The 11,363-nt window shown below is 37.5% G+C and overlaps 3 protein-coding genes and 1 long non-coding RNA gene across 11 annotated transcripts; 1 reads left to right on the top strand and 3 right to left on the bottom strand.

Annotated features, from left to right (window-relative positions):
* Window positions 1-85: 85 nt before the first annotated feature.
* On the bottom strand, window positions 86-829 carry LOC140763084 (uncharacterized). Its single transcript, XM_073101130.1, has one exon. The coding sequence runs from the start codon at window positions 709-711 to the stop codon at window positions 292-294; it is 420 nt and encodes a 139-aa protein (XP_072957231.1). The 5' UTR covers window positions 712-829; the 3' UTR covers window positions 86-291.
* A 1,040-nt stretch (window positions 830-1,869) lies between these two features.
* LOC140763785 (uncharacterized) lies at window positions 1,870-5,442 on the top strand. 8 transcript variants are annotated; one of them, XR_012104893.1, is made up of 6 exons: window positions 1,870-2,040; window positions 2,871-3,023; window positions 3,154-3,324; window positions 3,448-3,588; window positions 4,600-4,814; window positions 4,954-5,442. It is a non-coding gene; the product is annotated as an uncharacterized lncRNA (long non-coding RNA). The 8 variants fall into 8 exon arrangements; XR_012104889.1 differs by lacking the exon at window positions 1,870-2,040 and adding an exon at window positions 2,091-2,226; XR_012104892.1 differs by lacking the exon at window positions 1,870-2,040 and adding an exon at window positions 2,249-2,679.
* On the bottom strand, window positions 5,103-8,901 carry LOC140763784 (uncharacterized). The gene is made up of 6 exons (XM_073102134.1): window positions 8,677-8,901; window positions 8,527-8,593; window positions 7,792-7,899; window positions 7,561-7,659; window positions 6,556-6,681; window positions 5,103-5,484 (listed from the first exon to the last, which is right to left on the bottom strand). Exons 1-6 carry the CDS (start codon window positions 8,860-8,862, stop codon window positions 5,321-5,323), a joined length of 750 nt encoding a protein of 249 aa, XP_072958235.1. The 5' UTR covers window positions 8,863-8,901; the 3' UTR covers window positions 5,103-5,320.
* Window positions 8,902-9,338: 437 nt separating this feature from the next.
* Window positions 9,339-10,219, bottom strand: LOC140763568 (uncharacterized). The gene has a single exon (XM_073101816.1). It carries the CDS (start codon window positions 9,856-9,858, stop codon window positions 9,475-9,477), a length of 384 nt encoding a protein of 127 aa, XP_072957917.1. The 5' UTR covers window positions 9,859-10,219; the 3' UTR covers window positions 9,339-9,474.
* Window positions 10,220-11,363: the final 1,144 nt, after the last annotated feature.

Raw genomic sequence — 11,363 nt, 5'->3', positions numbered from 1 at the left:
AGTGACTGGACTGTTGTGCACACCCCAATCAATCATCCAACCTTTTATATCATAACGTACCAAAATGTTATAGGGAATCAATCACTTCATCGCCAGGAAGAGCACTAGTTATTGTTCTTTTAACACCATTGTATAATGTTCAGGATAAATTATTACAAACTAGGACCAGGTAATAATACTGACGACATAGTGTTTTTTTTTTTAATGCAAAAAGGAGTACCAGATTTTGCTCTCGTAGAAGCAGGAATTACTGCAAATTGCGGTAATTAAAGCATCTAATGATGCCAGTAACTACTGTACAACAACCAGCCTGCCAATTCCGCCACCAAATCCCCTGCTTCCGAAAACCTCTTCTTCCTCATCCCCCGCGCCCTTGGGAACGATCACGACGAGCTCCCCGTCCACGTAAGCCGCAGTCGCCATCGCCGGTAGGGTGCTCGGCGGGAGCCGGAACCTCCAGCGGTCGAGCTGGAGCGCCACCTCTGCGCCGGCGCCTTCGGCGCCGACCACGACCTTCGTCACCCCGGGGCAGATCTCGATGGCGTGAGCCCCGACCTCGCCGGAGATGACGCCGGAGGCGGCGGTGAAGCGGAAGCCGTCGGGGTACTCCTCGACGGAGACCTCGAAGTCCGCGCCGAAGGGGAGCTCGAGGACCTTGGCGAAGACGTGGGGGAGGCGGAGGAGCTTCTTGGGAATCGGGTGGATCCGCATGATCGAAACCCTAACCCTAGGAATTAAAAACTAGAAACGAGTTCGAATTGTGTGGAATTGGAGAAAAGCAAAGGTTTCTCCTTTCTCTCTTGCTCAAAGGAAGATGGTATCGGGAACTCTGATGGGGTGGTCACTTTATAATAACTGCGACAAATTATTATGCGCTCTTTTCAATATATCCCCCTCTAAAATATCTTATTTACGGGTGCACCTTTTAAGTTCTTCACTTCCAATTGAAAAAGGCTAAATTACATTTAAAACCTATGAATTATTCAAATATTTCAAACATACCTTTTCTTGTTAGCCTCCTGTTTAATTTCTTTTTTTCATTCAAAATTACTACGTGAATAATATGCAACTATTTTTGTCCCCATTCGTGTTGAAATTTTCCTAATTTTTCGCTCCAAATATATAGCAAGACATTTATAATCTCTCTCGCTCCTCTCATCTTAATATTTTTTTCTCTTATTCTTAAATTTTTCTCTCTCAATCTCAAGCCTAATCCTAAGTTTAATGGTAATATTAATTATAAATTCTCTTCTTCCTCTTTAGCCGTTATAATTTCTCCCCCTTTTAATTTCTGTTGACAGTATAATCTTGTACTGAGTTTAAAATAGCTTAAAAAAAAATTTAAGTTTAGGAATCTCTAAATTAGTTTAGTAAACAAAATTTTTTTTAATATTTAATTATTTTTACCTTTTAAAAAATTTAAGACTAACTAATCGAGTTTGGATCTCAGTAGTATTATGTGTTATTTTTTATCTTTTGGGATATAAATGATACTGGGTAATATTAGTAGGTCTAGATGTAATTTACCTATTGGGAAAAATAAAATAGTGAGGGGCTTAGATGCAAAATGAATCGGTATTATCAGAGTAGTTTGGTTCGTACCCAATAACTAATCACCCCAACGTGCAGTGAAATTATTAAAACCGCCATCCGATAATTATTTGGGTGCTTTTGAAAATTTATTGCTGCTACCGTCGTACCGTGTGGTTTGACCGGAATTCGATGGAAAAATAATGTGAGGGGAAATCGGCCGTCGAGATACGATCGGACGGGCAGGCGTAATCCACGTGCCAACAACTCTTGGATCCAAAACTTGACACAGGGGATTTGACGAGACAAACCGCACCGCGTGGATCTGCGTCGCGGAATTGGAAGGCAATTTCTCTCCAACATTGATAGTGACCAACGTCAAGGATCCACGTGGACGGTTGTTTTCCGGATCGAAACAACAAGAGAAGGATCAACCTCCTACATCCATTGCGGCCGTCTTATTCTCTAGTTTCTGTTGGTTTACCTCTGGTGTTTCCTAAGCGTAGAGACGTAGGGAATCCGTGCCTGGTCTCTCGTTTATAACACCTGTGTGGTTTGAAACGATTCCAACTTTGAAAATATGCTCTCTTATCTTGGAGTAGTACAAATTGTCTGATTTTGGTGTGATCAAAACGTAGTGTTTCTCTAATTGGATTGGGACAACTTTGGCATATTATAATAGCAGTATACAATAAGGTTTCGGATGGTGCTGGATTCTTTTATGCTGTCCTGTTGTTGTTATATTTGCACGCACTTTATATGTTTGTTAATATGCCTCTATAACTTTTACCTTTTGAATTACATCTTTTGAACATAAAGTATGTCTCGAATCTTATTATAAGAGTTTCTCATGTGAATATCAGACATAATTTATAAATTTTCATTATTGCAACATAATATGTTCTGCCTCTAAGTGAGTCATACGCCTGAGTAAATTCTTTACCATCTTTTCTACTTGTGATTCATTTCTTTTGCTATATAACAACTCGAAAAAGACCATTTTGTGATGGTAGGTAAATAAAGAGCACTTGCATGAATATCTGGATATCTTTTCATGTTTATTCTGTTTTCATGGTATGCAAATTGATCGTGGGTTCACTGAGAACTGGATTTCTGAAGGGCTTGGTTTAGGATAACAGACTTCAATTGGTGGGTGGTTCTAGACTCATACCAGGACATTTGGCTTATAATAATTATGTTTCATGTGATCCTTGCGTTTACATGATAGTCAATAATAGTGATCTATTATGCTTTTGGGGCGAGGATACCTTCAGTATTGCAAATCATGAGGTATTTATCACCTATGAAGCTTTGATCATTCTATTTTTCTCTTTCTGTAGGCGTTCAAACTTCATAGAGAGTCTCAGGCATGGAATTCCACTATTTCAGTTGATGAACTAATAGAAAAGAATGATGTTGTGGATGACAAGAGATTTTTAGAACCCCAAGGTGTGGATCCAGAAAAAGGTTAGGGCTTCAAAGGTGTGTGCAAGGTACATTGCTTGTAAAACTCTGCGAGATCTTTCTTTTATGAAGTGGTACAAATTTGAGTCTCATTGTTGTAAATTTGTTTTTCTTGTACATGCAATTGTTTGTGGCAAAATTGGACGTTCACCTCTGCAGAAAATATTGAGGAATGGGCATACAGTGACTATATTTACTGTTGGAACTGGAGGAATGCATGACCAGAGAATTATTGGAGAACATTTTCCTTGGCCAGCTCAGTGGCACCACCGAATAGCTGTACTGTAATAAACAGCTAGGTGCATATGCTGTTCAGCAATTAGTGAAGAAGTAAAAAATATTTACTTCCCCCCATCAACCGAATTATTTCATTATACTTTTTTGGTGAGTTTGCCTATATGGATGTAAACAATCTGTCTGACAGTTCATTTCATGGTTGACATGTTGTTGCAGATTACCCACTATCGACAACTTTTGAGTCCCATTCAGTTCTGCTGTTTTTGTTGAGGGGGATATATATTGAGACTTGAGTCTATAATGACAGCATCAATGGTCAAGTGAAAAATGTACCTGACATTTGTGTCTGGCGTCACGGTATGTTGATTGTTAAGTATCTTCTCATATGCCTATTTGTTTTGTTTATGTAGTCCAGTTTCTATTTGATTTGCTTTCCTTTTCACTTTGCTTTGTTATTACTAGATTCCAAATGCCATGAATGATGTTAACAATATTAATAGTCTCTCAGGAGCATGTGTGAAGCCTCTAAAAGTTAAAAAGTTTGAAGCTAAAAATAGGGATGCTAGAAGCACACATTCTTAATAGAAGAAACTTTTTCATCCTAGAAATTATGAGGAAGAAAGTTAAATATAGAACATATCTACTCTTTATATCTTTCGGGATTTGTACTCTGCAATTAGGTTTAGAGTCTCTTTCCTAGGCTCATTTGATTGTGAATGAAAGTGGAAAAAGACCGAGAAAAGTTTTAACTGGAGCAAATCATGGGTGATGGAATAAGCTGAAACTTGGAATAAAGTGGAAATGTTTATAAACTTACTATGTGCCGAAAGACTTTCACAAATTCAATAAACAGGATCAGTTGAATCATGTAGATATAATTCTAGAGATATTAAAATAATATAAAAAAACTAATCTGAATCAATAGTTATTGTCATCGATACCAGAAGGAAGACGAAGGAGATGGTTGAGAAATTCTAAGGGATGAGTTTTCATACATTTCAGTTTCACACGTAATAGCAATAGAAACTGAAACGATATTTTATTAAACCTCCCTTAGGTTTTTTTTTAAAAAAAAAACCAATAAGTTTTATCATCACAAGCCCATTAATTATGACATGAGCTTCTACATATTTAGAATCATATTAACTTAATTATATTTCTAAAGTTTAAAATAAAATTAAAATTATAGATCACTTAAATAGGTTTAACATAAATAACAGGCTCATATATATTTTATTAAACATTTGAGCACACTGATCAAATTATTAACATCTGCTTAAAGCCTATTTGCTTGTTTTCCTTTGTGCATTTTGACGTGGACTTATTTTTTATTTGAAAGCAATACCACCTGCTCGCTTCTCCATGCAGGCAAGATCTGCTTGATTAGATCTGAGGATGGTCTGCCAGTCTCTCGTTGGATGAGCTACATAAATCTTTTTGTTGAATTTTCTTTTGATTTTGAGAAACAAAATTTGATTCTTGTGGCTTTGCGGCAATTTACAGTGGCTCTTATTATGCTACAGGCACACTTTAAATGGAATCTAAAATTTACTTGTGCTCTTATCTCACATACCGGAAGTAAGGTATGAGTAATATATTATTGTATTTAATTATTTACACTGTCATTTGAGTTACAGAACATGTGATTGGTCTACTCATTAATTTGCTAGAGCATACATCCATGCTTTATCAGACCAAATTAATTGTTTCAGCTTCCGCTAGGTTTTACAAATGCAAGATAGAGCTCAGTAGTAGGTTGTGGTCTTGTTGATGGAAGCCACCAAGAGTTGAACCGAGAACGCTTATAAAATATGAATATGAGCCTCTTTAACCATTCGAGCACAATAACGACAACTTAGCGAGCCTCAATGTCAAGAGAACCAGTTGCCACAAGAAATTATGAGGTGATCGATATGACCTCACATTACAACCTTCCTCTTCCAGCTTAGAAACCTCTTTTGCAATACAGAGCGGAAAGATTACAGCAACTTCAGGTAAACACAAATCAAATAGTCAAACAGGTCCCTCAAATTCAAATCAAGAATAGGTTTCATGCATGAAGGTGAATGCTTCGGGTCTTGATTGGCTGTTAATTCATCTCTCCCTCCAGCTGAACGGCATCATTCTTCAGTTCTTGAAACTTATTAAGGAGGCTAGTCTTATAAGCTCCAATTTCAGGATACTCTGAAGAATTCAAAATGGAATCAACAATTGCAACTGCACCTGCCTGGTCCAGGAATTCAGCAGCTCCATCTGCAAATTCCGTGCATTTCGTCAACTTATTTTTCATCATAAATATGGCAGATTTTGAAACAGCATGAGTTTAGCCGAATCATGTCTTAAATTATCTGCTTTGAGGTAGAATGGCAATGTTTTGTTGACATTTTTTTTCTCTACCATGAGAAGCAGGTCATTCGACAACAAAAGCAGATTTAGGGAAATTGTCTAATTCCTAGTTGGCAATGATACTCATGTTTGAGAAAGATATCCAGAATAGCATGGCATTCAGTGTATTGTGATCGTCATAAAAAACTAAGCATCTCACTGTGTTTCAAAAAGTTCATTTAAAAGGCCAACAAAATATAACATTTAATTTATTCTCATTTCTCATGAAATGCCAAGAATAATTATGTAATATAGCTAATGAAAATGTACAAATTAGAGCAACATAAATCATTCGTATGTCTCTTTTTTTTATACCACTGTAAATATAAATGTACAATCGTCACCACAATCATGTTCATCCCAAGCAACCAATATACATGGGCTGCCAATAGGGAGCATCACCAGTTGCATGAGTGCATCACTAATGACAAACTTGATTCATTTTGGGTTGAACTTGACCACCCAACATTACCTAATATGTGTTACAGTAACCAATTGTCTTTTTTCGTGATAAATGTGGACTACGATATCCCCAATTTAGATGCACACAGTCAAGGATGCTGTGATAATTCTAGAAAGATCACATCTTTAAACATCACTCAGCAATTATATCTCATTAAGATGACACTGGCGACAATAATTATGATAAAAAACTAGTCCCAAAATATAAACATGAACCACTACAAGCACTCAGCTTAGAAAGCTAGTTTGGTCAGATAAGAAATGATGTGCACAACCACTAACCAGTCCTGTTGTCCCAACAATTTTAGGTTGGCTTTAGCGATCCTTCTTCCTAAGTCCGAGAGTGCAAGAACAAATAGAAAGCACACAATAGAATTGTCCACATCCTTGTCAGTTCACAAAATTCTAATTTTCATATTAATGCTGGCATCAAATAAGCAAGTAAGAGGTAACTGCACAAGAACTTGCAGGACTAACCTGAGTAAGATAGAGCAACAAGAGCTTTCAGAGCTTCTTTACGTGTTTTATCATCTTTCGCACCCTCCAGCATAGTCAAAAGTTCTTGAGCTCCTCCCAAGTTTACTACCTTCATTCTCCTTTCATCTGTAAATTTAGGAAAAAATGAAATTCTTTCAATGAAAATCTTAAGTTCATTTGCAAACTTAAATAAAAATGAGCTGCAAGTTCATTACCTTTATAATATATAGAATAGGAAAACATCTTAGCATGGATTATCCTGACATTGCAATGAGGGCAAACTGAGTGCCTCACTTCTTCAAGGAGAGAAGTTTGTAACTGGGTAAGCATGTTGGTAGTGAGTGATTTGGTGAGCTATTGGAGTCACTAATTGGGGAGTGCTAGCACCATATTGTCTGAATCCATCTAACCTATGAGCTCATCCAATCAAATGAAACCTACTTCGCTTTTTAGGTATTAATAATAAGGAGAGAAGTTTGTATGATTAAAATAATATTCTCATACAACTGAATAAAATCCAAAGCATGTAAGAGTGCAGAAAGTATGTATCCATACTGACAAGAAGAACAGAAAACATATTAATACTCTAAAAGGATGCAATACACCATAATGCAAAACGAATCAACCTGGATGCCCCTGTTCTCTTGAACAAAGGATCTTAAATATGTAAAAGTCAAAAAGTCCATATTGAAAAGAAGAACAAAAACCATACTAAAACTCCAAAGGATGCAATATACCATGAACCGCAAAACAAGTCAATCTGCACACCCCCATTCTCTTGAACAAAGAATCTTAGATATGTAAAAGTCAAAAAGTCCATATTGAAAAGAGGAACAAAACCATACTAAAACTCTAAAGGATGCAATATATCATCAACTGCAAAACAAGTCAATCTGGACGCTCTCATTCTCTTGAACAGAGGATCTTAGGCATGTAAAAGTCTAAAAGTCTATATTGACAAGAAGAACAGAAAACATACTAAAAGTCTAAAAGGATGCAATATACCATCAACTGCAAAACGAGCCAATCTGGATGCTCCCATTCTCTTGAACAAAGGATCTTTGACATGTAAAAGTGAGATTGATTGCTGCAGTAGATTATCCCCTGAAAGCTTGTCAGACACATGACCATGTTCAGATTTTACAAGTATAAAAAGGCCCTATGATTTATCTTTTTAATATTAATGCTTCATAGTGAATGCAGAGGTTTTTTTTTTTTCTACACAGAGTACAATACCCATATAAGGAAAGAACTGGTAACCAACAAGTCCTGCAGTTCCTATGAAGATAAACTTCAACACCCATCCTGCCTTCTTTTCAACTTCTTCCTCGATTGAAATATCATCTGTCCAGTATTTCAGTCCAAGTCAGCCATCTAGCTCAGAAAACTAACAATTTGAATACCGCAAATACACAGTATATGAATCAGATTGCCATATGACTGGATAACCAGTAAAGTTCTCCAGCGAGGTAATTTTACTTTTCCATTTTACAGGTTCGAAGAGATTTCATATTACTCCAAAATATAAGTATCTAATCACATAGCTATCAATAGCATCACTTAGTGTAATGTTAAAAGTTGATGCCATAAACCCTGTAAGAACTGAATGTGGGATTTGGTAACTCTCCAAACACTAAGTTTTATGATTAACCAAAACAAATTGATTTGCAAGAGGTTTTCTAGTGCCGATTTATCTTGCACATTATATTGAACTATTTTCGTGTTTCTCCTACTACCAAGAACTCCAAATTTCCTATAATAAAATAAAACAGAATTATAAATGGATCTTCCATATGTAAATCCTCTTTAATTTTAGAGATATTTCGCTAAATAGCTTTTCTACGATTCTTCCAATAATTCATTTAACGAATTCGAAGAGCACACTCTTAACTAACGTAAGGCATCCAATAAATCCAGAATAACTTAGAGATTGAAAAAAAAGGCGGCAATTTAGCTAATTCGTATCATTACCTCTCCCATGTAACGACGAGAACTGCCGCAACGGAGCATTCCTCACATCGCTTCTTCCGCCCAATACCTTCAAATGGAATCCAGACATAGACCATGAGTTGCAAATCTAGGGTTCCAGATCCCAATGGCAAAGCGGAAAAGAAATCTTACGATCTCGACCCCGGACCGCCGCCGCAAGATCTCGGCCGTCGTTGGGGCATCGTGCTGCGGCCGTCGCGGGAGTGGTAGTTTTTGAATTACGGGGGTTTCTGGAAGGTTCCCGACGGCGCCGGAGTTCGGCAGAGAGGAGACTCTCCGTCCCCAAGAACGAACTGGACCGAGTGGAAACCTCCGCATAATCTTTCGGTGTAGAATATAGCGAAGGTGGGGGTATTAAGAGGAGCTATTATGGGCCTTATTGGGCCACATGCAGCCCATTAATGAACTAACTCTTTCTCTTCTGGGCCAAAACTTTGTAATATCTAATACCAATATAAATAAATTTTACTTTTTATTTTTGATATAATTTGTGAGCTTATATGTTATTTATTTCTTGATATAATAAAAGATATGCTAATCATCCAGTTAGAGTATTGATTCGAACAAATATCTCATGTCATAAGTTTATAGTACTTCGTTAAATATAAAAATAATTTTATAGTAGTTTATCGTAGCAGAAGTCTCGAGTTCGAATTTTATTAGACTCATTTATCATTTAAAATATAGAAAGTTTATACTTATTTAAATTAAAGTCTAATTCTTAGGCCTCTTAAAATATTTTAATTTTGAAGTGAGAGAGAGTGTGTAAAACATAAAACATAAAATTTAATGAGTTATATTAACTGATCCAATATGGTATTCAAAAACATTGAGCATTCACACAAAACTTGGATGAGGTAATTTGATGACATCTTCTGTACATTACAATGAAAAATGCAGAAGATATTTAACAGTAATAGTTCTTAAAAGTTAAACCAGCTCAAAATGATGGCATTGACGACTCTCATCCCCTACTTGTGAAGTGCTGATTGACCTCCCAAACTTCTTTGCAGCAGTAGCTAATGCAGGCTTCGCCATGTCTCCAGACCTCCTCCTAAGCATCTGCCTCATCCCATCAGCCACTCTAATTGCAGGGTTGGACTTAATCTTCCTGCAGAATGACATGTGGGCTTTCATAGACTCTTCCACCCCATGGCATCTTCTTCCTCCCCTACTAATCTCATCTCGCACTGCCTCAGAGCAAAGCCCACATAGCCATTTCCCTTCAAAGTTGGCCTTCACACTGCTGATGTAGTCCTGGGTGCAGTCCTCTCTCAAACCACAGCATTCACAGTTCACTGAAGCTATCTCCATTCTAATGGGTGATGCTGAGTATTGTAGAGAGAGAGGTTTATATGGTTGAGGGTAGGAGAGAGAGAGAGAGATGAGCCATAATTTGCTCCATGTGCTGATGGTGAGATATCAGACAAGGTTAGTTGCGATACCTCATGGTTGGCATTTTCCTGGCATTTAAAACTGGATGAGGTTGGATTCTCTCTACCCAAATGCTATATTCTATTCCTTCTATTAGTTATCGCATCTTGAGGGGCAGTTCGTTGGTGGTGTTTGGCTTGGTTTGAAACTTTGAATGCTAACTTTTTCTTCTGGGATTTTGCCTCGTCCCATTGAACCTTGTTTTGGTTTCAGCTTCTCTGCTCAGTTCTCTCTGCTCGTGTTTGCTTGCAAATCACACAAATGGCTCAAAGAGTGGAAATTAAGAGAGAGAAAATTGAACTTAGGAAGGAAAATTAACTGCATTTATAAATGCCTGGTGCAATTGAGATCTTATTAACATACAAGGTTTACTGACTCTCCGAAAGTAATCATGCGGGTAAGACAGAGTACCAAGCAGTGTTTAATTACTCTCCCTAAAGTAAACAGAGGAAAAAAAAATATGTCTAATGTTAGGTTGGTGCTTAGAATCCTTACAAGCTATATATTAGGTTAGTGTGCAATGATCTCATGATTAGGAAGTGATGATTGGTATTTGGTTTGCTACCTAATGAGCTTCTGACTCTTTTTTTAGTACAAAATTTATCAGGAAGCAACAATGTGAAGACTGAAGAGAGCTTCAATATATAAAGTGGCAGGCTGGCAACCAACCATGGCCTCCCAAGTGTCCGGATACAGGAAATTTCCTGCCTTCTTGTTTGGACTAAATCCGAGTGCCCTGTTGTTTGTACGCAATTGGCCCACGTTGCTTGCAGGTTTAGAACTAGGCTTTGCCATGTCTTTCTCGTCCCTGTTGGCAAACTCCTAGCTCATTTGGACAGGCAGGAAGATGGCTACGTATCAAATGTAAAGATAATCTTGAGAGCTTGCTCAGCTTGGCATCCATTGGAAGAAGCCCATACGACATTAATACGCCAGAGATACACGTGGATCCCCTCTGTCACAGTCCTCAGTATGGGTTGGGCAGTCATGCATGCACGGGTTCATCTCTGATCCTCTTTGCTTGTCTGATGATTGACTCGTTTGGGTATCAGAACAACCAACCATGGCTTTAAATTGACAGGCTAACTAATTATTAGGAGAGGCATATGAGTAGCTCATAGGAGGTTAGTCTCTCCACTGAAAGATTGCCAGAATTATGCAACTCACTGTGTTTTTAAAAAAGACTTGATCTATCTCATCTAACAGTGAAATGTAGTTGAATGATTGTTGAGGTGCTTAGAGTTCTCACCATAATCATATGAAATTGGTGGAATATATTGTTAGGTGGCGAATTATTCTAATGTCTTCACATGCTCCTGCACATGCTCATATTCTTCCAAAAATGAGACTGCAAGCAACTCACTGACTCAATCATTGGCCAGCTT

Source organism: Typha angustifolia, chromosome 7 (assembly GCF_048772165.1).
Source record: "Typha angustifolia cultivar Huaian chromosome 7, ASM4877216v1, whole genome shotgun sequence".
NCBI classification, from domain to species: Eukaryota; Viridiplantae; Streptophyta; class Magnoliopsida; order Poales; family Typhaceae; genus Typha; species Typha angustifolia.
Note: the sequence above shows the minus strand (reverse complement) of the source record. Positions and strands in the feature narration are given on the sequence as shown.

Bases quoted from the DNA above. Each gene is read 5' to 3' on its own strand.
- LOC140763084 (XM_073101130.1), bottom strand. From the start codon at position 711: ATGCGGATCCACCCGATTCCCAAGAAGCTCCTCCGCCTCCCCCACGTC.
- LOC140763784 (XM_073102134.1), bottom strand. From the start codon at position 8,862: ATGCGGAGGTTTCCACTCGGTCCAGTTCGTTCTTGGGGACGGAGAGTC. The intron at 8,594-8,676 runs GTAAGATTTCTT...TTCCATTTGAAG, and splicing joins GGCGGTCCGGGGTCGAGATC to GTATTGGGCGGAAGAAGCGA. The intron at 5,485-6,555 runs GTTAGTCCTGCA...CGGAATTTGCAG, and splicing joins TGTTGCTCTATCTTACTCAG to ATGGAGCTGCTGAATTCCTG.
- LOC140763568 (XM_073101816.1), bottom strand. From the start codon at position 9,858: ATGGAGATAGCTTCAGTGAACTGTGAATGCTGTGGTTTGAGAGAGGAC.